Below are 27924 nucleotides of genomic sequence, written 5' to 3' on the forward strand. Positions count from 1 at the left end.
AAATTTTGTTTATATTTTCCAGAAAAACTCACCACAGTTAAGAGACCAGAAAAATATTTTTCTGTAAACATGCTTTGTAATGTGGAAAATAAGCATGCGTTATGTGACAGAAAAGTCAACGAGATTACAGTATACATACTTTGTAGAAATTCTGTGAATTAAACTGCACAACCCAAACAATGCTAAAGGATACAAGTTGGCTCTCTATTAAGCTAAAATGATTGGTTTTATTTTATTTAATATTTTCACATTTCTAAATTTTAAAAAAGTGACGTTATGGATGTGACATCTGCGTTATGGATGTGACAGATGTAAAATTGCCACTTGTGTGACTTGGTAAATCAAATATAGTTTGAAAACATTGCCAAATGCATTTTGAGTATTTCTATTGTAAAATACCTGCTTACACAAAAAAAAAAAAAAAAAAAAACAGAAACTGTTTCCGTATTTTTGTGAAAAAAAAAATTCATAGCAAGGATGACATTTGCACGGAATTGCTCTAATAATAAAACGATGAATACATTTAAGGCTATGTGACAACCCTTAACCCGCATCTAATTTAATTGCACTATGGCGGTATGAAAATAATTTTTTAATAAGTTACAGGACACAGAAACACTCAGCACACTTCAGAGAACACATTTGTCCACGCTCGACATGCTTGTATATGTGACCTGCTGCGACTGACCTATTTAACTCCGTGAACTGCAGAATGACTGAACGATATTCTCCTCTAGAGGCGAACGCGTCACGTCTGACCTGCTGGGTTTGACCTACTTAACACTGTGAACTCTGGGGCGTCGGGAACTTCAACATGCGCACACTCGCCGAACAAAAAATCCAAACAAAGCGACTGACTCGTGCGGTCTTTGACGCGTTTCTGATGTTCTCACAGCACAAGTGCCCTGCAGCTTCATTACAGACTTCTCTAACACCAAACTGTTTTCGTTATGCCATCTGTCTCTCTGAAAAAGAAAAAGAAACCGAGAGCAAAAACGTGACATGACAAAAGGACTCTGTCGCCATCTTGTGATGATTTGTGAGTAAGTTACATCTGGGCTGATTAAAAGAGCGCGACGGGTTTATTTGCGTTCTGTTTGTGAATATTTGTTTGTTACGTATATATTTTTAATATGTGATTTCTAATCTAAGCTTGACGCGTCGTGCTAACCATCAACACTCAAAACATTTTATTGGCCTACTTGAATAAAATGAATTGGAAACCGTATATTGAGCAGCAGCGCCATCTGTTGGTCAAAATAAACCACACACTATCAGATAGCATGTAGGCTCTTTTGCTAAGCCTTCAACATTCATTCATTTTCTTTTTGGCTTAGTCCCTTTATTAATCAGGGGTCACCACCGCGGAATGAACCACCAAATTATCCAGCATTTGTTTTATGCAGTGGATGCCCTTCCAGCTGCAATCCATCACTGGGAAACATCTATACACACTCATCCACATACACACAGTACGGCCAATTTAGCTTACCCAATTCACCTGAACCATATGTCTTTGGACTTGTGTGGGAAACCGGAGCACCCAGAAGAAACCCACACAAACACGGGGTGAAACAGAAATGCCAACTGAACCAGCCAAGGCTCAAACCAGCGGCCTTTTTGCTGTGAGGCAATCGTGTTACCCACTGCACCACCGTGACGCCTGGGGCACAACATTATTTATATTATTTTATTTGGCTGGACAGGTAAAATATAGACTGTTTTGAAATCTCTCTGTTATAATGCTTGACAGATTTAAAGAGAGAGAAACAAAGATGGACAAATTGATTCTTTTATTTTTCTGTTTAGTTCAGTAAAGCAGCTATAAAAGTGACTGAAGTATATTTTAAAATGAAAACCCAAAGTTTTTATAGCATGCATATGCATAGTAAGCATCATGCTTAAAAATAAATATCAAATAATGTGCATGTAAGTATTTTCATGTATCATTCATTCTTTTTCTTTTCAGCTTAGTCCCTTTATTAATCAGGGGTTGCCACAGCAGAATGAACTGCCAACTTATCCAGCATATGTTTTACACAGCGAATGCCCTTCCAGCCGCAACCCAACACTGGGAAACACCCATACACTCTTACATTTACACACGCACACCAGCCGCAAACCCACATGAACACAGGGAAAACATGCAAACAACGCCACACAGAAATGCCAACTGACCCATCTGGGACTTAAACCAGCGACTTTCTTGCTGTGAGGTGACAGTGCTAACCACTAAGCCACATTGTCGCCAACATATAAAACAATTATTTTAAAAAAATTTCACAAAGTTTGTTACTGTATTTTGAACGAATAAATGCAGCCATCGTGAAACTTGGAAAAATATTTTCTTAAAAATAAAATAAGGATTAATAAGGAATACACTACTAATCCCAGACTTCTGACTGGTAGTGTATGTGTTTACTCAAAATTATAGCAAAACAAAGCTTATACAAATAAGCAGTGGTGGAAAGAGTATTGAAAAATCATACTTAAGTAAAAGTACCATTACTTGCCTAAAAATGTAGTGTAAGTAGAGTAAAAGTATCTGGGGTAAATATTACTCAAAGTATGAGTAAAAAGTAATCATTTTAAAAGTACTCAAGAGTAGTGAGCATTTCGCTGTAAAAAGTTGATTGATTTACATGTAATTTGTGGATGTGTGTAAACGTAACATTCTGTAGTGCATGTAGTTACTGCCCAGCAGGCACACAGTACCATAAGATGTTAATGTTAGGTTAGATTTAGGTTGTGACGTCAAGTGACCAAAATTCAATGTCTAGCCAGTTTCCAAGGACAACGTTATGTTGATGTTCACGAACGACATCAAATAACGTTGAAGTTTGGTTGATTTTAGGTTGTGTTAGAAAGTGACCAAAATCTAACGTCGAGCAAACATCTTAAACCAACGTCATATTGATGTCAAATACTGACATTTATTCATCAGGTATGGCAACCAAAACCCAACGTCTGATAGAGGTCATAGTGGTAATGTCCATACAATGTCAAGCTACCTCATTAGACACTGATATTTGGTTGATTGAATGTTGGATATTGAGGTTGGCCTGACATTGGGTTCTGATGTCAACCCGATTTTAGTTTCCAAACAAAATGCAAAGTCCCTACGACGTTAGGGTACAACGTCAATCCAACGTCATGTTGATGTCTTGTGCCAGCTGGGTGATTAAGGCCATTTCAGTCATCCTATAGTAAACATCTGTCATCTTTTCATCAGTGACATGCATCTAAACAGTCTCTGGGTCAGTGCGTGTAAACTTTTGGACATTTTCTTGGACTCTTAATGCTTCCAAACTGTTTTCTGGAATTATAAATGACCCATGTTTTAAGGTAGTTCATTATGATGTGATTTACCTTCTATGTGCGATTTGATTGGACAGGAATCACAGAACAGATTTTTCTAATCCCCATAAAGAAAAAATAAAGTAGTGACTAGAGGTTGAAGGAAAGTAGTGGAGTAAAAGTACAGCACAGCACTAAAATCTACTAAGGGAAAGTAAAAGTGCACATTTTTAACACTGCTTAGTAAATTACAATTCCTAAGAAAAAACTTTATTTACAGTAATTTAAGTGTATAGTTTGTTACTTTACACCACTGCAAATAAGGCACATACTTATTAAAACAAAGACAACATATGCACTATAAAAAGTAAAGACAAAAATAATTGCATAAGTTGTATTGATATAATAAATAAACTAATAAATAAATTCTGATAATTTTCCTAAAAAAAAAAAAACTTACTTTTGCAATGTTTGCATTTTGTACCCTGCCTATAATGTTTTTATGTTATTGCAAGACTTTTCAAACAAATGTTGAAGATTTGATGTTCCTTGTAATGTTCATTGAATAATTCATAGGGATTCTGAAAAGATTCTTTTGATTTCATATTAAAAGGTAGTCAAACTGTTTGAAATACGTGTGTAGTTCTTTGACCAGCAGATGGCAGCATTCTCTCACTAAAAAATATCTTGCATTGTTGACTAAAACACATGTCTTCTTTTGGTTTAGTTTGACCTACAAAAATAATATTCGCAAACTGGACATTAATCATATAGAGTTTACTTTAAAATTTAAACCAATACCACACAAAGCAGACCCATGCTTTCCTTTGCATTTTCTTTAGAGATATTGAAAATATCAGTTGTGATGTAAACTGTTATATTTAGTTTGGTTCTTGAATTTTTAATGCAGTGTTCCAGTTTATCTGCTGAATGTGCACAAAACAGAAGCTGTGTGTCAACACGACACCCTGAACAAGTTGAATTGATTCCAGATAGGTGGACTGTTGAGATGAGGTCTTTTCCTCGCCTCAGTCACAATCCTCCCCTCATCCATCAATCCCAAAAACTTCCACAACACCCAGAATCCCTCTTATGCTAATCAGCTTTATGTTGATGAAGGGCAAATCCATCCACTCTCCTCCTTCAAATCATCTTTTCTGTGTCCTTCTTTTCTCCCAGTGTGAATGATGGCCAAGTGTCTTCAACAGAGGAATGGCCCCTGTTGGAGCTGTTATCTGTGGCATTATTCTGCCAGAGCGATGGGCTGGACTCCGGAGGGGACAGCTGAGTCATTTGGCAAAGACCGCCGAGCCAATTGGTCAGGGAAGTTATGAGGACAACACTGGATTTGTGAGCACCTTACAGCACCATGTCCCCTCAGACAGCACAGCCAGCAGGTCAGGAATGACTTTCGGGACAAAAAAATCATTACCGGCTAATAACCTTTAGCTAATGTATAGAACTGTATGTTGTTTTATAGCTGAAATAAATCACAATAAAATGACGAGTGACAATGTTTTCTTGTTGATTTGTAGGTTTTTAGAGTGTAAACATCATGTTTTGTGGCTTAAAGGAGGAGAGAAAGCATTATTTTGTAGCTCAAAGCCTTTTCTTGTGTATTTGCAGCTGTTTGGGAAAACTTCCACAAGGTTATGGATTTGAGTTCCAGGAATTGCATTGTATAAGTCAGCAGAAAGCCCTATATACAGCAGTACTTCGATTTTTGTTTCTGATTAAATCGCTCAGTGTTTCCACATTATATTAACAGGTAGCTGTTAATAAGCAATACACTAAATCATTCTTTCTACTGATTTGATCAACACATTTATTCATTTAGGAACAACACAAGTGGCTATTAAAAAGTGCTTCAGTTAACGATTCTGTCAGCTGATTTGTTCAAAATGTTGTTTCATACAGGAACAGAGCAGGTGGCAAAGCGAGTCATTGAATCATTCTTTTAACTGATTGCTCAAAACGGTGATTCATTTAGGAAGCACAGCCAGCAGGTCGGGAATGACTTTCAGGACAAAAAACTATTGCCAGCTAATATCATTTACCAGCCTGATCTCACGAGAAAACGTAAGTATTTTACGTTTTGCCAGTTTAGTGGCTAATTCGTATGAATTCGTACGAGTTCAGTCGTACGAAATGGTACGATTTTAAAAAGGAGGCGTGGCACCTGACCCCACCCCTAACCCCAACCATCATTGGGGGATAAGCAAATCGTACTAAATTGTACGAATTAGATCGTACGAATTCATACGAATTAGCCACTAAATGAAAAAGTTACGAATTGCCGTGAGATTGTGTTGCATTTACCTAATGTATTGTACTATATTACAGTTTTTCGTGTTTGCTTTGACCTTTTTAAAGAAACTAGGATCCAGTTCATTTTCCTTATCACTATCCCAGCAGATCAGAAGACATGTCTTGCAAATGTGTAACCCCTTTCTCATTGGGATGATATATTTTTCCCAACATTTTTCAAAACAGTTAACGCATACAGTTGAAGTCAGAATTATTAGCCCCCCTGTTTATTTTTTTTATCCTAAAATTTCTGTTTAATGAAAAGAAGATTTTTTTCAACACATTTCTAATCATAAAAGTTTTAATAACCAATCTCTAATAACTGATTTATTTTATCTTTGCCATGGTGACAGTAAATAATATTTTACTAGATATTTTTCAAGACACTTCTATACAGCTTAGTGACATTTAAAGGCTTAAATAGGTTAATTAGGTAACTTGAAGGTTAGGGTAATTAGGCAAATTATTGTATAATGATGGTTTGTTCTGTAGACTATCAATTAAAAAAATTAGCTTAAAAGGGCTAGTAATTTTGTCTTTAAAAGTGTTCATAAAATTTCAATCTGCTTTTATTCTAGTTGAAATTAAACAAGTAAGACTTTCTACAGAAGACAAAATATTATCAGACATACTGTGAAAATTTCCTTGCTCTGTTAATTTGTGAAATATTTACAAATAGAAAAGGAAAAAAATCCAATGGGAGCAAATAATTTTGACTTTGACTGTATATCATCTAAGCAGTCCAAACTCTATTGTTTTAGCTGGTAACCAAACAGAAACTATTCCTAACTATTAGAAACCTTCAAGATCAGTTTGAAATCTCTAAAGCACCGGTTAGATACTCCTTCACACAAATCTTCAATTAGCAATCAGTCAGCAAACCTGATAAAAAAAGGTGGTAGGTCTATATTGATCTCTACCAGCATGGATGGAGGAGGTCAATAGTAGCTATGTCTTATAGTACTTATAGATTTTTCTTTGTTTTGGTTTACATATGTTTGCTGCAATATTTACAATATTTAATTGGGTTATTTTTATTTTATTTTATTTTTTACAGTATTTCAGTTTTCAGCTGCAGTTTGAAAAAATGTAATGGAATCAATACAATTTTAATTTATTCTGGATTCAATTCTTTGCAAAAAGGAAAATTTGACACTGCCTACATTATGACAACAAACGGCACTGGTAATAGGCTAAAATGTCAAGCAATGGTGCACTGATTCACACTGAGTTCTGTATTTTTTAGTCCGTTGTGTAATGCTTGATTGAAAGAGCTCATGTACTTGTTTGCAATGTGGGTTGTTTGAAGGCAAAATTAGTTTTTGTTGCATGTTTAAAATGTTTTGGCACAGTTAGAGCCTTTTGCAAGCAAAATATTTCATTTTGACCATGAGTACCTGTTTAGGCCTGTGCGTTAACTGTTTTGAAAATGTGGAGTTTCAGTTGATGGCTGCATCAAAGCAATCAAGAAAAACTGTATGTGTTGTAGCTGAAATAAATCTCAATACTATGACACGAATGACATTGTGTTCATACTGATTTGTAGCAATTTGGAGTAAAAAAAACATCATGTTTTGTGCATTAAAGTGAGACAAAAGGCATATTGTCTTTTAACCCAAAGCTTTTCTTGTGTTTTTGTAGTTCAGCTGATTGGACAACCACTAACATGGTTATGGATTTAAGTTCCAGGAATTGCACAGTAGGTTTGTGAAAAGTCATATTCACAACTCAAACTTGATTTTTTTTACTGATTCAATCACTCAGTAATATATATTAGATTAAAAGTTGTTCATTGGCAAGTCACTAAATTATTCTCTCAACCAATTCATTCAAAACAATTTATTAATTTGGGAGTGACACAGGTGGCTAATCCACCTAATAATAAATCTCGAGATCTACCTCAGCTCAAACTCCCCTCTCGCCCTGCAAATGGGAGGAAGCCCTGGGATCAAGGATCCTATGAGCTCGAAGATCTTATGGCCAGCAGCAGCATGCCAAACAAGCTAAGTGTGAACTCTTGAAAATAAATAAAATGACCGCAGAAGTTTGTCACAAAAAATTCAAGTCACTTAGTATTAACTTTTTTTTGAAGATGTGTTAAACATATGTTAATATTTGCCTGTCTTAAATGTAACATCACATTGTGTAAGCTTCTAATGTAATTGTGTATAACTTAAGGATGTTTCACGTTTCCCAATAAAGATTAAAGCACAAGCATTGAACATCATTGTTTTGGTTGAAACAGCACTTACTGGGATAAAAAGTAGTTTTATTCAAGTGAAATCTGGAGATTCAGTGCAATCTGATACAAGTTGAAATCTCAGAATCCCACAGAGCATGAAATCTCAGTGTCATCTCTGTTTCACCGGACTTATCTGAGAGCACACAGCTGTGCTCTTCCTTTCAACAGTAAAATGGCTGTCACATATCAGTGCGTTCTCGCCCTCACAGGCTGTTTTTGTGTCTCGCACTACCAGGGCCTGTTCCTACAGCAGCTGCCTGAATCCACACTAACAGCTCACAGGAGACACCATACATCTGCAGGTACGTGTAAAGGCACATCTACAATAACATTATTATTATTTGTCAAATTTATGCCTGCTGGTAGGAGTTTGATCATATTAATCGTGAAGTTTAAAATATTTTCTTTCAGGGTGTCAGGTAAATTTATGCTTGATTTACAAGCATAAATTTTAATTACAGAGTTGACACAATCATGCTGATTATTATGACAGAATTACTGGTGAGGTTATTGTCATTATTGCAGACTAATTTAAATGCTGAAATAGCACTTAAGTTAGTGGAAATAATGCAAATATTAATAGACATACGCTAAACTGCCACCCGGTTAGGGCAAACATTGCTAATTTTGCTTGAAAGATTGTGCATATTTACCAACAATGGGCTGGTCTAGATTTATTGTCAACAGTGTGTATATAAGACATACTGGTCTTATGTTTCCACTGAGTATAAATTAATAACTTAAATTCAGGATTGCAAATCTAGCGTATACTTAGCGTATACTACTTTTGCAGAGTTCAGCTCCAACCCTGATCAAAACAACTAAACCAACTAAGTAGGGTCTGAAGGAGTACTTAGTAATTAAAGACAGGTGCGTTTAATTAAGGTTGCAGCTGAACTCTGCAGGTGGTAGATCTCTAGGAAAAGGATTGGGCACTCCTGGGCCCCATTTCAGAAAGAAGGTTAAGTGAAAACTGAGAGTATGTTAATCCCGAAATTAGAAACTCTGGGTTTTCATTTCAAAATAGCAGGTTTGTCAAACTCGAGAAAAGTCTGTTTCTGATAGAGTCACTCAGTCAGTGGCCGCATTCCCACTGTCGGGCCAGTGCGAGCCAGGGCTTTAATCGGGCCGGGCTGGGGCTATCACCCGGGAGGTTGAATGGTGAGGCCGAAATCATGTCGCGTGTCCACAGTCGGGCTAGTAGTAACCCCGCCCCCAGAACGTTCCCCCGAATCAAAACGTTACACAACCCGCCCACTTCAACGGGAGTCCGGCAGATAAAGCACACCATCACATCATCACGAAACCATTCAAATACAGACATCCGAAACAAACAAATGACCCGTTACTGTACAGCAGTATATTATATGTCTATACGCACATACCTGTGTGTTCTCATTCATCATATTCATTTACTCAACGACCGACTGTTGGCATCGAAATTGAGTGATCTCGCCACTAACAGAGGGACCCAGCGCAGTGAGCGCACCAGTCCATAATATAAAACCATAAAAATTCTCTGTTAATAAAGACAGAAAAATGAAAAGAAAAAAGAAAATGTATTTTATAACATCCTTGTTTAGATAGACGCCATCAAACATTCAGCAGAATGCTCAGAAAAGACCTGAAACATTCATTTGTCCCTATAGGCTATATGACACTTAATAGGTGATTTGCATGATTTGATTATTATCATCGTATCCAAATACTTAATAAATAATATTTCAAACCTTCTTCGGTGTTTATTGTTTTTAGAAAATATCTAAAAATCTGGCCAGTTTAATATGGCTTTAAAACAGTTTGATTTATGTAGGCTATTTTATTTACTTAAATTGGTTTAGCTTTTGTTAGTTTTATATTGGTTTATTTATTTAATGCGATTTTATTATATACAATATTTGTAATCCTTTAAATTATTTCAATATAGCTTAGGCTATTTATGAAGATATTACACTATTGTTTTGAGCCTACTTTTTTTAAAAAATTTTTTAAAGTCTTTCTGTTGTATTCATCCTGTGTATTATCTCCAAAATAAATAACAAAAAGAAAAAAGCTGCGCGGCATCAACAGAGATGTGAAGGTAGTGCACTTTTCCTCTGTCTCACACACACACAGACAGGCATCTAAACTCGCAGAAACACACCTTTTAAACTTGACAAAAACTCTTGAAAACCTTTACTTTCTGCTGTGTCTTTAATATGGTGTAAAGATTATTATGCGTTATTAAAACATCAAGGAGGATGCAGCAAAGAATGTCACTCATAAATTAAAACTACTTCATTATTTTATGCAACAGCCTTATGTTTAAAAGGTAAACATAAGGGCGATCATACGCAAAAAGACCCCCAGCCAATGATGTTTTCTGTCTCTTATTTATTTATTTGTTTGTCACATACTCATGTGCGATCGGAAAACTGTGTCCGCCTCTCCTTTCACTCTGCCCCGAAGCCCAAGTTTGCCCTCTTTGGCCCAAGGTATTCAATGGGCCGAAAAAGGAAACGCGACTGGCCTTGGCTCGTCCTGGCTCGCTCGCTTTAGGCGCGATATTGGAAACGCGGCTAGTCACTCACTCAGTTTACTCAGAGTCAGTTACAGTGGATCGCCCTTGTCTCAACTTGCACCTAATCATTGCACCTGCTTTTTTTGCTCACACGAATAGTTAAAAAATCGTGCTGCTTCTCGGTTCTAAGAGCAAATTTTCACACATATTGACAAACGGTCTTAAACTAACATTCTAATCTTTAGAGACGAGGCAGCTCTGGCAATTTAAAAATTATATTCAACCTGTCTAACCCGCCACAGCTGAAATCTTCCCACATTTGGTGGGCTGGCTAGTGTTAATGTCATAATGTATAGCCTATAATTTACAATTGGTTGACAATGCAGCCCACCATTATCAATATATAATGTATTCAAACATTTTATTCTTAAATTTTTACAAATAATCTAAACTAAACCTTGCAAATGAGTGCAAATAAGTAGACTAGTTTTTACACGAAAGTGCAATGATTCTATAAATTAAAAATCTAATTTTGGAGCAAAATTATGATGATAATTGGTTGGCTATAATCGTGCTGCCCTAGAATTAAAAATAATGGTACAAATCTTATTTTGTTCCTCCAGCTAATTAATTAAATGACTTTCTGCATACATATCTTGAGCTTTTTTCCCCTCTAAACCAGATTAATCTGTTCATTATTTTATGTTTAATGGAAATGTCTAAAAAGTCTGGTGTTATCCTGGAAAAATGGTTTTCTGCACAAGGGTAATGTTGCTTCTGTCATAGTGCAGTGAGAAGGTATCAAACACCACTCAAATGTCACATTTTTCATCAAGTGTACAGCAGCTTAGTCACCATGACTGACAGCCCATCCTTTCAGCCACTGCCTATCAGCAAGCTGAATGGACATCTTTGGTGTCTCTCTCCGAGACGAGAGGACATCTCTGATGTAACAGGGATAAAAGTCTGCGTGTGTCCTTTCTGAAAGAGACTGACTTGATGTGCGTATCACGTGGCCTCTCTTCCCTGAGCAGGATACTTTACTACCGTGTAAAGAGAGAGCAGAATACTAAATCGCAGTGCTCTACGTCACATCTGACACAAGGCAGACTTATCTCTGTGGCAACCGACATGCCAGGGTGTCCTAGAGCTGATTTCAGACTAGCTGAATTTAAGGCGAGACATTACAGGCAAGGATGCACATGCACATTTTGAGATTTTGTTCTTTTTTTGCTTTTTTCAGTGATTTTTTTTCAGTATTAGTGTAAAGAAAACATCCAAAATACACCCAAGTTATTGTTTTTATTTTAATTGCATTCATTTTTACCTGTAGATTTCAGTTACAATAACAATTTGTTCTTAAAATGAGCTATAAACCTCATGTTAATAAAGCTCTAAAGTTATAGGTTTTCTTTGGCTGCTGACAGAATACATTAAACTTTACAGTTTTGTTGGTATGATCACACTTGATTTGCTTGATTATGTACAACATTTTATCATTCAAAATGTAAAAGGATATTTATCTGCTCTCTATCTGTTTGCAGGATTATCTTTTAATTGTGGAGTTATGAAAAGAGATTCCCAAAATCCCCTATATAAATTTGACTTAGGGCTCTATTTTAATGATGAAGGTGCAAAGTCTAAAACGCATGGCGCAAAAGGGCGTGTCTGAATCTGTTTTTGCTCTTTTAAGGATGGAAAAATACGATTTGCGCCCCAACGCATGATCTAACAGGGTTGAGCTTATTCTCTGAATGAGTAATAGGTGTGCTTTGAGCATAACGTGCATTAAACCAAGTCTCATTTGCCATTCCCTTAAAGAGTCAGTTGAGTCGCTCTACGGCACATTAGATAGGGCCAATAATATGTGAAAAAACTTGGACTTCATCCACTGTAGATTTACATTTTTGTGTTTAGAAATGTATGCAGATTAGTGCATTAATTTAATTAAAGTAAACATCACCTGCGTATAAAATTTTAGAAAAAAATTCGTACAATTCTTGATGATTCAATCAAATACAGTCAGAAAAAGCCCCCCTTTGAATTTTTTTTCTTTTTAAAATATTTCCCAAATGATGTTTAACAGAGCAAGGAAATGTTCACAGTATGTCTGATAATGTTTTTTCTCTGGAGAAAGTCTTATTTGTTTTATTTTGGCTAGAATAAAAGCAGTTTTCATTTTTTTAATAGTCTACAGAACAAACCATCGTTATAGAAATAACTTGCCTAATTACCCTAACCTGTCTAGTTAACCTAATTAACCTAGTTAAGCTTTTAAATGTCACTTTAAGCTGTCTAGAAGTGTCTTGAAAAATATCTAGTCAAATAATATTTACTGTCATTATGGCAAAGAAAACATAAATCAGTCACCAGAAATGAGTTATTGAAATTATTGTATTTATAAATATGTTGAAAAAAAAATCTTCTCTCCATTCAACAGAATTGGGGGAAAAAAAATAATTCAGGGGGTTTAATAATTTTGACTTCGACAGTAGATAATAGAAGTATGATGATAACTATTAGTTTTAATTTTTTCAATTTAATTATTATCTTACTTTACTACTTTATGGCTTAAGGGAAATTATTTAATGGAAACATAATTTACATTTTCTTCCAAGTCATCATCATGATTTAGCTCATTTCATGGAATTAAGGTGCATTTGACTGTTGTGTCACCAAGGTCGTTTGTTATAGATTACATTCATAAGTGGTATTTGTGAGCTTATATCTCACTGCCGCTAAAGGCGATTTGTTTAAATCAGTGAAGTCACTCTTGCATTGAGAGTGGTGATAGAGAGGAGAAAGATAGAGCAGGAGATTTCCATTTCTGGTTTATTTCTGGCTTGTACCCCGCAGCTGCCACCCTGCCTGCCCTCTGCCCGCTTGGCTGGTGGCGGCATGTTAATGATGTCATTCTTTCAAGGCATCTCTTTAGTTGACCTTTTGGCCCCATCAATAGGACACACACACAGTATTATGGAGCTTTTAGATTGTGAAACGCATAAGTGGCTGCGCTCTAGGAGATTGTACAGCACAAAATAGGAGCAGTTTTTAGGGTAAATGAGGGAAAAATATATATATTTTTTTTGTCTAGTGAGAAGAGATGCTAAGAAAATATGTTAATTATGTCAGCTGAATATTACATGCCATTTTGTTTATAAAATATTAGCAGTTTTGTCACCAGATATAATATAATATAATATAATATAATATAATATAATATAATATAATATAATATAATATAATATAATATAATATAATATAATATAATATAATATAATATAATATAATATAATACAATAATTTTATTAATTAAATTATATCATATTATATTAAATAAAAATGGAGCTAAATAAAATGCCTAAAGTATAGCTAATTTTATACAATAAATTAAATGTAAAAATGCAATTCTTTATTCATAAATAATAAATCACCAACATTGATTAATGAAGTGAAAATACTAATCTACATAAGCCATGCAGATGTTTAATTGATAAACACTAACTAGGAACAGAAGTATGTCCTTAAAGGGTACAAACAGGCACATCAGTGAGCGTGTGATGTAAGATGTCCTGTACAGCTGAAAGCCTCTCTGTCCTGCATTAGGAGAGCAGTGAGTCTGTTTGGAGGATCTGCTGGCACTGCTGGAAAGCACAGTGCCAGATCCCTCACAGCCACGCCATCCTGTGCCAGCTTCTCTGAAGTTAAACTGGGCTCCAAACTCACACTACAACTGCCAAATCTGACTATTCATAGGAACTCATTATAGCTTATTATACAGTAGATCAGAGAGAGCACTTTCAGGTTATCATAAACGCATTAAAGGGATAGTTCACTCAAAAATAACAAAATATGCCATCATTTAACACCCTAGCTGTGCTCCAAATTGATTATTTTGCTTCTGTTAAACGCAAAAGAAGATATTTGGAAAAATTTTGAAAATTTGTAACCATTGACATCCACAGTACAAAAAAAAAAAAAAAAAAAATCAAATACTCTGGAAGTCAATGGTTGCAGGTTTCCAACATTTTTCAAATTATACTCCTTTGTGTTTAGAATAAAATGACAAGGGTGAATTAATGATGCCAGAATTTTAATTTCTGTGTGAACTATCCCCTAACACAGTGAGCACGTTTATATGACTCAAATTTGCTCAAGATGCTGCATTTTTATTGTAACTCCTCTGCTTCTGTTGCACATGATGAGAACACATTTAAATGTGTTTGGGTCAAAAAAAGTGTCTGCAGGGTATCCGCAGGGTCTTAAAAAGTGTAAAATGTCCTAAACTTAAAAAATATTTTAAATTTAAGGCCTTAAAAAGTCTTAAATATACTGAAATATTGTGTTGTATGTCTTAAATCTTTTGGTCTTAATTTTCCTCTTTATATTATATTATCCCAATCTGACCATTACCTCTCATATAATCACCAACAAACCTCGGCTTAATGACACTTTTTATTTAAAAATAGCATTTTTAACTCTTTTTAACCATCATGTTTTAATTACTTTTTTACAGCAACATTTGTTTAAAAGTTCCCCATTTATTTACTGCTGAGGAAACTGACCTGACCTATATTTCTTATTATTGAATTATAATTATTGTATTATTAAATGTTTTAAATTCTAATAATTTTTTGATAGGGCAAGTGAAAATCCTTTCCAACTGGGATTTTCGAAAAAAAAAAATTATTATCATTTAGCCTTGTATAACTCTAAAAAGTCCTTCATAATGGTCTTAAAAAGGTCTTAAAAAGTCTCAAATTTAACTTGGTGAAACCTGCCGAAATCTGTGTCTTATTTTGTGGTATATTGTGCTGCAAAAAAATGTTTGCCCATGTCTGGAAGCACCTAAATCTACAGTAAAGTCATGCTCCTGTCACACATTACATATTCACAGTTTAATAAGTGGAAAGAACGCAGGTTGATGCATTTACATTTTGGGTGAAATTAGCATAAGTGGCAAAAGTCTAGCTGTGAGGATTAGTTTATGCTTTAGCCATTTTTAGCCTTACTCCAATAGAAGAAAATAGGTTACCACTTCTACATGACCACACTCTTAGTCAAATTATGAAGCATAGTTCAGTTATGAACATGGATGTAAACACATTCAATGTGTTTTTACCAAGTTCAGCAGTTCAGGAAAAAACAGAAAAGATAACAACAAAAACACAACACATGCTGTTGTCATGCACCAACCAATACAATGGTCTCATCTGTGGCTTGTGGTTTTTATGGTTTCCTGCCTTTTTTCTCCCTGATGTAGTATTCTTTGGACATATTTTGCCTGGTGCATTCAAAACAGCAAAGTAATGCTATTTTAAACATGGCACTAGAGCAAGGATGGGCAGACTTGATCCTTGAGGGCCGGTGTCCCTGCAGAGTTTTGTTCCAACACTATTCAAACACACCTGAACAAACTAATCAGTGTCTTCAAGATCACTAGAAATCTATAAGCAGGTGTGTTTGATTAGAGTTGGAGCTAAACTGTGCAGGACACCGGCCCTCCAGGACCGAGTTTGCCCACCACTGCACTAGAGGCTGAGCAAAAGGACTCACCGGGAAACTTTAGTCATGTGGTGTCTGTTAATCACCAGTAGATGGAGCTGATCACTATTGCAACTTCAAAGCACCAGATACACTGGTTTTGCCATTGAAACCTGGATCATTCTGAAGTTCTACGGTTCTTAGCTGTTTTACATACTGGTGCAAAATAAGGATAGAGCATGCTGTTTATAACCGAAAAAAGGATCTGGAGTTTACCAGTTGACTAGTTGAAGTTTATCTTTTGTATAGGGGAAATGACAGAGAATTTTACTTTTCCAACCAGACATGTAGCCTGATTAAAATGGCAGTAAATAAATAGTACAACTAAACATCTGCAATAGTCCTTCTAGTTTTAAAAAAGTTAATGTAAGCAGTGTTTGATAATGGGTAAAATACTGACAGTACTTGTTCTTCATTCCTTAAAGAATCTGTGATTCAAAAAGAAGAAACATTTACAACAATGTCATCTACTGGCAGTTCAGTTTCATGTGTGAAAGTATCATTATATATTTACGTTGCAAAATCACCATTAAAATAATGCTATGCAAATGCTTTTATCCCACCTCTATGCTGCATTAGCAGTATGTGCATGCATTTAAATACTACTTCAGATGAAAATTCTGTGTTCCCCTAGAAGATTTTGACAACTCATTTAAGTAACAGCCCTATTATGTCTTACCATTATAAATCAATTCATTGATTAAATGTAAGAATAAAGGCCCTTTGACACGGGGATGATTTTTGGTTGCGTTTTTTGTCTAAGTTTAATGCCTCGTAACTAAATAAAGGGCGCCAATGTGATCATGCACACCAATGTGCAAAACTCCAGGCATACAAGCGACATTTTTAAAGTGATGCATTTTGCATTCATTTAATTACATTTTTTTCTGTGCTAAATTTTGTTTAAAAAAAAAAAAAAAACTCTATTTGGTCTCCCTCAAATGGGTCTAAAGCTGTATGAGAAACTTTACCCTGTTGAACACAAAAAAATATATTCAGATTTTTTTGTTGTGTGTGTGTTTAACATAAAAAACCCCATAAAGGTTTGAAACTAGTAAAGGGTGTATAAATTTGTGACATAAATTTTGGGTGAACTATACCTTTAACGTAAAAATATACAATGCAAATGTTTGGTAAACAAAGCTACAGTATCTCTCTCATATTATGCATCCACCAAAAAACAAAGGACATATTAATTTACAAAATGTATGGTACATAAATTATACACACATTTTCATATTGTTCAATAACATTACTGAAATGAATAATAAAAGGTGCAGTATGTTAGTTTGACACCCAGTGGTTGAACTAGGTATTGTACTCCTAGATCAAAACCAAACACAAGCACATGTTGCCAGATTGAGGACAGGAGCAAGTGATTTAAACCGTGTTCTAATAAACGCAACGGCACCCGAAAGAAGCTATATTTTCCATATTAAAAGGATTTTTTGTTTAAACCAACATCTCGAATTGAAATATTACAAACTTCTTTTTCTCACAGGTTAACAACTGAAAAGTGACAATGATCATCTCAGCTAAACCTCATGTGCTTTATTCAGTGGTAAATGCTAATATTGTGAGTTTGAATACCATTTTACAGGACATTTATTGCCATACTACTGAAAGCAGCAGCAGATAATTAACATTATATATCGAAAATAAAATAAACCATTTGAATTAGAACTTTAGATCTAAACACATATGAGTGATTCAGCATGTACATTTAATGATGTTAAAGAGGGTTAATATGGTTTAAATAGATTATAAACCATTTTCTGTGCTTCTGAATGGCTGTATTTAATTTTGCCTCATTTCAGAGTCTGCTGCTGTCCACCCGAGGTCGCATTTCGGTCAAGGACGCATGGTTCCAGAGCTATTCTGAATGAATGAATGAATGAATGAATGAATGAATGAATGAAATATGTGGTTTTCCACCAAGGCAACCCGGAGTGCTGAATTATAATTGGCTAAAGTGGGAGTGAGCGGGTTAAAAGAACCAAAACAAAGACAGCCGTTCCAGCATGGAAAACACATTTCCAAAGCAGAATATCTGACTTTAGCATTGTTTTTCATATAAACAAGAATGTTTTTTTAACATGTTTCTTAAATATCTGCAAATTATGCATTATGGTATTTATTATACTTTAAAAGTCAAAAACTTACATGCAGCATCATAAAATATGAATAAAAAAATAAATATATATTATAAGAAATTAAAATAAATAACACTTAAGGAAATAAGTACCTTGAATGATGGGCTCACAAATCTGTGGATTTCTGTGTGCACAGATTACACAAGATGCCTTGTGAAAGCTGATAGAATGCTACTTGAATTATTGCTTTGTAACAAAATGCATATGAACTAACAACTTTGATGAGCTGGTATGATATATAATTCTAATTCACATTTTATTAGTGATATTTAGATGAATGCAGTGGCAACTCACTATAAACTAAATGCATTCATACATTGTAATAACGTTGACATTATTATCAATAAGTGAGCCTTAAAGTGAATCAAGGCTGTCAGAAGTTACTTTATAAGTATTTTATAGAAATCCACAATTACTACTGTAGCTCCTGACCCAAAATCTTCTCCAGCTATTTGTTTGAGTGTTCCCAAGTTACTACAAAGCTGACAGTTAAGGATGTGGTGTGGAGATATGCAGATGTGTCTTACATCCTCGTGTGGTACCAAACAACACAGGTGGACGAATCGAAACAGAATGTCTGAGAGCACTGCTAATGGAGCAAATACAAAACTAAAGGATTTCAACATGTAGCTGGTTAGCATCTTTCTCCTTTGCTAAATACCGTACTCTTCAGAAAGCAGGACACGGCTTGCCGGTGCTAATTACATGCCTGTTTGCTAACATCTAATTCAGAGAGACAGCAAGAGAGACAGAAACGGAGAGAGGGTTGAGTTTAGGGCTGGTGGAGTGAGAGCAGCTAAACGTAAAGTAGAAGTAAAAGTGAATAATGACATGTCATGGAGCGCTCGCCGCTCGTGGGCAAAAAAAATAAAAAATTCTCAAATCCAAGAACTAAAAAGACTGCAACAGAGACAAATTCGATTAGTCAAGTGAAGCGGAGCAGGCATGGGAATGGATGTGTGTGTGTGGGCACATGTGTGTAGGTCAGGCTGTGTGGTGCAATACTGTGACAGAGTCGAGGAAGGTGAGGTGCATTAGCCGTTATTGTTAGCTTTTGGTGTGTTATTATGTGTTTGTAGCTTGATTCTATGTTTTGACATAAAGTGCAGCTCAGTTACTGTAATTATTTAGAGCTAGACTTTTCTACATTTCCTGAAGAAAATGTGAGCCGAGCTGAACTCATGACCGTGGTGCTTGAGTGTTGTAGGTGGTTGCTGAAAGTGTTCGGAGTGGTTTTTAGTGTGTTTCTACAGTACGTGGTTGCATACAACTGGACCGAGTGAAATGTATTTACCACCAAAGCTCAATGCTGAAAAAACTGCTTCATCTATGAGCCGTTTCCACTGAGTGGTACGGTACCGTACGGTTCGGTTCAGTGTGCTTTTATGGCCATTCCAGCTGTCAAAAAGTGCCAAGAAGCGAACCGTACTTTACTACTTTTTGGGTACCCTTTCGAAAGGGTACCTAGCACCACAAAAATGTACCAAAAAGCGGAGCTAGACATGCAGCTGAACACTATTGGTTTACAGAGAAACATCACTAGTGCGGGCACAAGCCAGGCGAACGAAAACAAAGGAAGCGTGTTTTTTAAATGCACAGCCGAGACATTACACCGTAATAATATATACATATAATAACAAGCCATGATCGACCCACGCTCGAACAAACCTTGTCGTTGTCTTGCCACAAAGCCAAGAAGAGGAGCAGAATCTACCTTGTGCCCCATTGTTGTTTACAAAGCCGTCTAAAGAGCGAGTGGTATTGCTTTTTCAAGAGAGCTCTTGTGCGCGTTTGCACAATTTTTTTCTGTGAACAAACTGCCATGTTTAACTATTGTCATTACCCTTTGGACTATTATTAACTTGGAATGATGGAATGAATCTCTAACAGAGGTTAAATGTGCTGACGAAGATGAAAGATACAGATGAGAGGTTTGCACTGACTGTGGGCTATATGTTGTGTGTAGTTTTTGAACGAAATAAGGATTAAATGTATGCTGTGTGTAGTTTTTCTGTAATTGGTAACATATTGGAGACTGTAAGAGGCTGTATGAGTTAATATAAGTTGCATTTATTTATTTATTTATTTTATATAATTGCAGACGTTACAGATGGCTATTTTGTTTTGCAATCATTGATCTGCAGTTATCAAATCATGTTCATAGAAAGGTTAGTAATGAACATTTATACACATGCATTTATGTGTTTAAAGTCTCTGTTTTGGAAGAAATGCTTCTCATATGATATGTGAATGACCAGTACAGCTTTACTTTGACATTTTCACAAGCGAGAATGACGTCGACTAAAACTTTCTGTCGTACACAACATTCATGCACACAACAGCCACAACCATTGGGACCCTTTTGGCAGTGGAAACACAAGCCTGGTGCAAGTTTAGGGTGCATTTAGACTGAACTTTAAATTCAAAATCTAAAACAAATCATATGCCTGTATGGGTCTTGTATGTTGTTTGTAATATAGTATACTGTCTGTAATTGATTGTTAAATGAAATAACAGTTGATCCCTGAAATTTGTGAGACCGGACATCCCTGAAAATTATTGAAAATAACATTGAAAATTTTGAAATTAGTCAACATAATACCATAAATCTAACATGTTGGAACAGATTTCCTTGATTTATATTTTATATATATTTTAACTGACTTCAAAAGGATCTAAAAAGTAATGCTGATTAGATGATTAATGTATTAATATTATATAATTAAATAATCAATAGATTAATCTATTTGCAAATTAATCACTTGCTGAATCCTAAGTTGTTACTATGCGCTTGATACTGTGTTCTAAATGGTTGCCGGGAGTCACTTGTATGTTTGTGGTGTTTTCTGCATTAGCAATGAATATATTTCGTTCATTCATTCATTCATTCATTCATTCATTCATTCATTCATTCATTCATTCATTCATTCATTCATTCATTCATTTCATCATATCAGGGGTCACCACAGCAGAATGAACCACTTTCTATTTCAGCAGATGTTTTGATGATGCCCTTCCAGCTGCAACCCAGTACTAGGAACACCCATACACTCTCACATTCACACACACTCATACACTACGGTCAGTTCTGCTAACTCAATTCACTTTGGACTGTGGGGGAAACCGGAGAACCCGGAGGAAACCCATGCAAACACTGGGAAAACATGCAAACTCACCACAGAAATGACAACTGGCCCAGCCAGGACTTAAACCAGCAACCTTCTTGCTGTAATATTATTCAGTGCTAACTACTGAGTCTCCGTGCCGCCATATATTTATTTATTTATTTATTTATTTATTTATTTATTTATTTATTTATTTATTTATTTTTATTTCTTTGCAGACATCTTTCAGTACTAACCTGAAAGCTTGTTAAACATCAGTTCTTCAACCTTGTGTTCATGTAATGTCCTTCTCAGCAAAACAGAAAGTGCTAGCAGCTACAGCCGCATGTCCATCCACAGTTACCACCTCTGGGACACACAGTGCTGACGAGGTTAAGCCTGAACCAGTGTGAATTTACTGCAGGGCTTCATGGGAAATGAGCACCGGTGATGACACCTGTCTGCTCGCTGCTGTCACATGCTCCCGTCACTCTCACTGCTGTCTGCTCTCATCAGTTGTCAAGGCCAGACAACGCAGACAAAACCATTGTTTTTTCATGCATTTTTGATTTTTTGCAGTCTAATTTAGAGAAACATCCAAAATGCACTTTATTAATTAATGTTCATAGATTTAAGTTACAGTTCATATATTTAAAGGCAGTTTTCCCAAAATTATTATTATTTTTTCTGCACTGAGCCATAATTCTTCACTTTAGCATCACTTACACCACAAGTGTCAACCTCAAGGCCTGCCATATCATTTTTTTGGGCCCATGAGATCACGTGGTTCATGTGATTTTAACTATTCATTTAAGTAAACCGCATACAAAGTCATGAAATTCCCAATGTGTTTGCCGCAAATGTGCAGAATTCACTTCAATCATGTATTCTGTGCAAGTTTTGTTATTAAACTCAAGCTGAAAATTTGTGAGGCAAAAAGCTTCCCGCTGATTACCATGAGTGAGACGCTGTGCTTCACATTTGTTATGAACCCAGCAATAAAAGTCCATCTTGCTTTACCAACTAAAATCTCCCATAATGCATGTTTATAGTGAAATCCAGCTCAATTTATTCAAAGTTCCATAGTTCTGCTTCTCTCAAATGTGACAAAGTTTTAGAGAAAGGTAATGACTTTTGATGATATTTGAATTTAAAATATCTGAAAGTACTTTTAGGGAGTTATGTGGGTTTCTTGATAAAATTATTCATGTTAAAATAACCCTGGAGAAGTAACATCTATTTTACAATAATGCAAATACATGTATTATTTAGATCTAATATGTTATAATAAACAAAAGAGACACGTATTTAACAGCATGTTAAGGAGTAGTAACATTTATACAGTTATATTATACAGGCTCTTTGAGGGCTGCAATAATCTTGAAGATGCCTTTAGTGAAATTGCGTTCGTCACCCCTGACCTACACTAAACTTCACAGTTTTAATAATATCTGTATTCTGTATATTGGTTTTCACTGTGGGATTTGTTTAATGCTAACATTTTTGTGTTAGAAATGTATGCAGATTAGTGCATATTTCAAGAGTTCACACTTAGATATTGTTTGACAACTGTTAGCAGGTTTGGCATGCTGTCCCGAGAGAGAACCCTGAGCTTGGAGATAGTTGAGCCCAGGGCTCCCGCCAGGTCCGTAGAGCATGTGAGGGGAGTACGAGATCAGGTGGTTCTCGAGAGCTCCCCTGTGGTAAAGGAAGAAAGGGGGAGAAGGGGTGGATGGGGTTTTTTTTCGGAACACGAAGATAAGGGAGTAGATCTAGCTAAGCTACGTATAGTGAGCTAGGATTAATCTGATTGGCTAACTACTAAATGTAGATGGGTTGCCAGCTGCAGTCAATCATATCACGTGCTCCTCTCGAAATTAGTTTGTAAAACTTCACTTAATGAAATAATGCCTCAGTTGGATATTTAAATATTAAGAAACTTGTAATTCAACGTTCTTAATTTAATCAATTAACTGGGCAAGTATGGTATTTACTATTAGTTTTTTTTTCTATTCATCTACAGTCTCTTACTTGAACTCTACAGCTTTCCATACCTTAAACGACCGTCTCAAAAATCCTAATCCAAAGGTGTCTTTTTCTCCATTTCACGCTCTGTCGCTTCAGCTTTCAGCCGCACAGCTATTAACAGGAACAGCCTGTATTTTGTGACCTTTTATCTTTGACTGTATGATATAAAACTGCTAGCATAATAAAGTATGATATACAATTTATCCTGACATTTAATAGAGGGGAGGAGCACCTTTATGGCCAATGACATTGGTGTATAATGAGCTTCTTTGACTCTCTCACCACTTATTCCAGCAAGGCTAATAGCAGATTAATTGGACTCTATAGGCAGAGAATGTGTTTTTGTTGTTTAATACATGCTGTAGATACACCTTCACAACACTGCATTGAGCTGAAGATGAGGATATTATGATTGGCCATCCTGACAGTTGCAATATGCTGTGTGGCGATTTATATTTCAGAAGCATAATAACCTTCAGACAGTTCTCAGCAGACAAGTCTATTAATTTAATTGGGAATGAGTTGTCACAGAGATGTAACAGCAAACACAAGGGGTTTGCAAAAAAAGTGATGCTCACTCATGCAACCAAAAGTCTTGATTTTGCCTTCATAGTATAGTACTCTTGGCATTGAATTCTGTTGAATACAGAACATCCACTTGAGTTTAATTGAAAACATTTAATAAAATTAAATGTTCTTAAAAATTTAAAAGGGTGACATGGTGACGCAGTTGGTATCGCGGTCGTCTCACAGCAGTTAAGTCATTGGTTTGAGCCCCGGCTGGGTCAGTTGGCATTTCTGTGTGGAGTTTTCATGTTCCCCCTGTGTTTGCATGGGTTTCCTCTGGGTGCTCCAGTTTTGTTGCGGCTGGGTGCTCCAGTGCTGGGTTGCGGCTGGAAGGGCATCCGCTACATAAAACATATGCTGGATAAGTTGGCGGTTCATTCCTCTGTGGCAATCCCTGATTAATAAAGGAACTAAGCTGAAAATAAAATAAATGAATAATCATTTAATATATAAATATATATGTATGTATATATACTATCTATTGAAATAAAACTGCCACAGAAATTATTTCTATTATTAAAGATTTAATTATATTTAACTATGTTCATTTGTAAAAAAATATTTAATAGGGGTACACTCAAAAAAATATTTTGCTGCTTGCTTAAAATATGTATTTTAAAAGAGTTGAAACGGCACAATTCTTAGGGTTTTAGGGGACAAATTAATTGTTTTATGTTCAGTCTACTTAAATTTGTAAAAATGATTAATTGTTGGGACAACATGTATGAATTGTGTGGAACCCAGAATTTCCACAGTGTATTCAAATTTTTAAAAAGATAATTGTTAGACATTAGTATAAATATCCCATTCTATCCATACATTTATTATAACAAAATATGACAAATGTATAACAAAATAATACTATGATTTATTAAAATGTATACAAGTTCTGTCTAGTTGTTCAATCTGGCTGATAGCCATGTGCTATATTCAGGTAACAACATCACTCGTACAGCCTCTTTACCCTTGTGTATTGCTCCGCCCACATAAAGTGACAGCAGATAAATAAACTTACCACAGTTTGACTAATATTGCAGCTGTTGGACAATATAATATACTTTTGAGGCTTTTAGGTGAGAAAGAAGTTGTTTATATTGCAACTACGCAGTTTATTTATGAGGACAGCGCCTATTTTAAATATTAATAATTTTGAAGATTCACTGAGTTCATGGCCATCAGCCTGTCATACTGAGCAAAGCAAAGACTGTTGACGCTCTGCCACAACATGGCGACAGAGACTGCATAATACAGAAAAACTCAGCGTTTTTTTAACTACACCTGATTAAATCATTATTAAACTGGTTACTGATTTTCTAGGTTAACTTCTTTCTTTTGTATGTTGGAGTCCTGTATTTACACCATAGTAATCTGGTAGTGTTTTCTTTGGCTTTTTCTGGGTTAATTATTGTAATATCCCCATTGCAACAGAGAAATACTGGGAAATCTCTGTAGACCGTTCAGCCTTATAATCTTAAAATGTGAGCAAAATCACCTGCTTTTTCATCACTTTAGACATTATGCTAGAGAATCATTCAAATACTAGCTCTAAAGTGACGCTGGTGAAGTAGCAATGGTTTCTGCTGTTCTGACGTCAGTTGCAGATGTGAATGAATAGCTGTAGAAAGTAATTCCTCATACAAAAGGGTTTTTTGTAAAAGGGTTTGATTTTCTTTTTTTATGTACATGATTATGCTGTCAAACTGTTGTATAAATGCAATATCAAACTCGTAGCAGTGTGACATGGCTGTATATTGTCACTGTTGGGGGCACTAAGGCACTTGATCTGCAGCCTCGAGCCAATACACACCTCCCACCAGTGCCGATATACAGCCATATCACTGCTACTCATGTGATATTGCTCATATAAATAATATAATAGTTGCTTTATAAATACTAAATGTTATTACGGTATATTACCAGATAATTTCATCATAAATGCTTTATTCTATCAACAATATATTTTAAAATATTATTGTAACAATGCAACAGTTTTATAATATATCACCACCATAGTTAAATATTATTATACATGCTTTTAAATAACTACCTTTAATTACAAATTGTAATCCATATACTGTATGATTATTGTTTCTAAGTATTATTTGTTTACTAAAGACATTTCATTGGCACCCTGGTAAAGCAATTCCAGCTGTGTCCACTGGAGGGCCGGTGCCACCCATGACACTATCCAAAATTACTCCAAAGCCTGTTAACACTTTCAAACAGGTTGTGGCTTAAACAATCAAACATGCAAACCTATGACTTTGTTCATAAAATGTTGTCGTTAGCATAAAGCAACCATAATCGTGAGATCCCTCTTCACAAGGCAGAATACTTGACATCTGCTGAAGCGGAGAAAAACATGGAGCTCACTTTGATAGCCCTGTCATCATTTGGCTGTCATGCTCACATAAACGCCTCCTGTAATAGCACGGGTGTGAAGGATGCTGAGACGCTAATGCTGTCGACTAGCAAAACCGAAGCCAGACTCGGGGATGAGGACGGGCGGCAAGGGCAGGTGGCAAACAACGTGATTAGGGAATGAGAAACTAAATGGATGTCACCTCTCGCCCTGTTTGTTTTATCTTCTCTCCTTTTTTTTTTTTTTTTTTACTTTTTGTCTCAAGGCGTATTGTGTCATTGTCGCCTCACGGTGTTCCTGTGGGGGAGGGAGGCAAGCGATTCACGGATTCGCACCCATTCCTCCTGCTGAGACGTGACACAGTTAAAAAGAGGAAAACAGTGAGTCCCCACCACAACACAATCGATGTAGTGCCCTCACAATCCATACTTTTCATTTCCTCACACTATGTGTCCAGAACTACTGTAGACTCTGTTCTTGATGCTAGGGTTGAAGCTGGAGGATAAAAAAAGTCTAATTTCGCTCACAATATATATTTATTAGCTTCAGATATACGTGCTGATAGCTTTATAGTTGAGATGAAATCATTTAGATTTTCATTTCATGATTTTTCTTACCTGTTGCAAAGTAGAGTTAGGGAGAGCGGGGACAAAAGTACAATAAAACCTATTTTAAAAGATAATGTTTTTGACAGAAATATATTTTTTCTGTGGTCACTAACTCATAAGTGTGGTCTATCAATATCGGGTGGTGTTTTGAACAAATCTAGAACAACTTTAAAGAAATTTACCTTCAAACATATATTGCACTGTTACTTTTGACCTTGTCAGTAGAGACAAAAGAAACACACAGGTGAGTTAAGGCTGATTTATACTTCTGCATCGAGTGATTAGTGTGACAATGCTGCCTGCCTTGCGTGTAGTTGTGCATTTATACTTCTGTATGCTGTTTGTGTTGCTCTGCAATAACACTTCAGAAACGTTAGCTGGTGTTTATGTTCCTCTGTGTTGAGTTTCTTCCCAGGTCTTTTGTTTCTCTGAATGCTACCTTATTGCCCACATTAACATGGGAATAACATGCAGCTGGGACTCAAACCAGTGACCTTCTTGCTGTGAGCTGACATTGCTGACCCCTGAGTCACCGTGCCACTTGATTTAAGGTTACAAGGGCAAATATATTAATAATAATAATAATAATGAGAATAATAATGATAATAATAATAAAAACAAAAAGTAAATACAAAACAAAACCTCTTAGTAATTGTTTCATCCATGCTTCTGCCCAATACACCAATTTGTTTTTGCAGATATTTAGACTGAATTTGCATAAGAAAAGCAGCAAAATGGTTTTCAACTGATGATAATAAAAATAATAACTATTTTACAATGATTTCTGAAAAACCATGTGACATTGAAAATTGGAGTCATTACAAAAAAATCATTACAAATAAAGTCTAATAGTAAACTGTTTATCACCTCAATTTTCATCAAAATAAATATTTAAATTAAATATTTTTAAAGTAAAATCTGGGTAAATCAAGTAAACCAAGTAAAATCTGCCTTGGTGTTTATGAGTTTTTCTTTTTAATCTTTATCTTTTGAACATTATTACATGACAACACTATAATTTAGCCAAAACCCCTCAGAACTAACTGCTTGGAAAAGAACAAATAGTACATTTCTCCATTTGGCTCCACATACTGTAATAAACAGATTTGCAATGACATGAAATTGATAAATGATAACAGAATTGTCATTTTCAGGTGTTGTATCCCTTTAAAAAGTCGGCTCACTGACAATCCTAATAAATCTTATCAGGAC

General features: G+C 35.6%; 1 protein-coding gene across 5 annotated transcripts in view; it reads left to right on the forward strand.

The window, feature by feature from the left end:
- The first annotated feature begins 779 nt into the window (after positions 1-779).
- The window catches only part of lrrc38b (leucine rich repeat containing 38b), a 76867-nt gene continuing 49722 nt past the window's right edge, over positions 780-27924 (forward strand). For 2 of the 5 annotated variants that reach the window (XM_073916820.1, XM_073916822.1), the window contains exons 1-6: positions 780-1043; positions 4477-4694; positions 4924-5065; positions 5215-5376; positions 7246-7303; positions 8082-8148. Coding sequence is in view for 3 of the 5 variants with exons in the window: in XM_073916822.1 (XP_073772923.1) it covers positions 7271-7303; positions 8082-8148 (100 nt within the window). In the remaining 2 variants the exon portion in view is untranslated. Of the gene's footprint in view, positions 1044-4470; positions 4695-4923; positions 5066-5214; positions 5377-7245; positions 7304-8081; positions 8149-27924 lie in introns of those variants that run through there. The other 3 variants (XM_073916821.1, XM_073916819.1, XM_009306099.5) reach the window with 3 other exon arrangements.

This window comes from Danio rerio, chromosome 11 (genome assembly GCF_049306965.1).
Source record: "Danio rerio strain Tuebingen ecotype United States chromosome 11, GRCz12tu, whole genome shotgun sequence".
Lineage (NCBI taxonomy): Eukaryota > Metazoa > Chordata > Actinopteri > Cypriniformes > Danionidae > Danio > Danio rerio.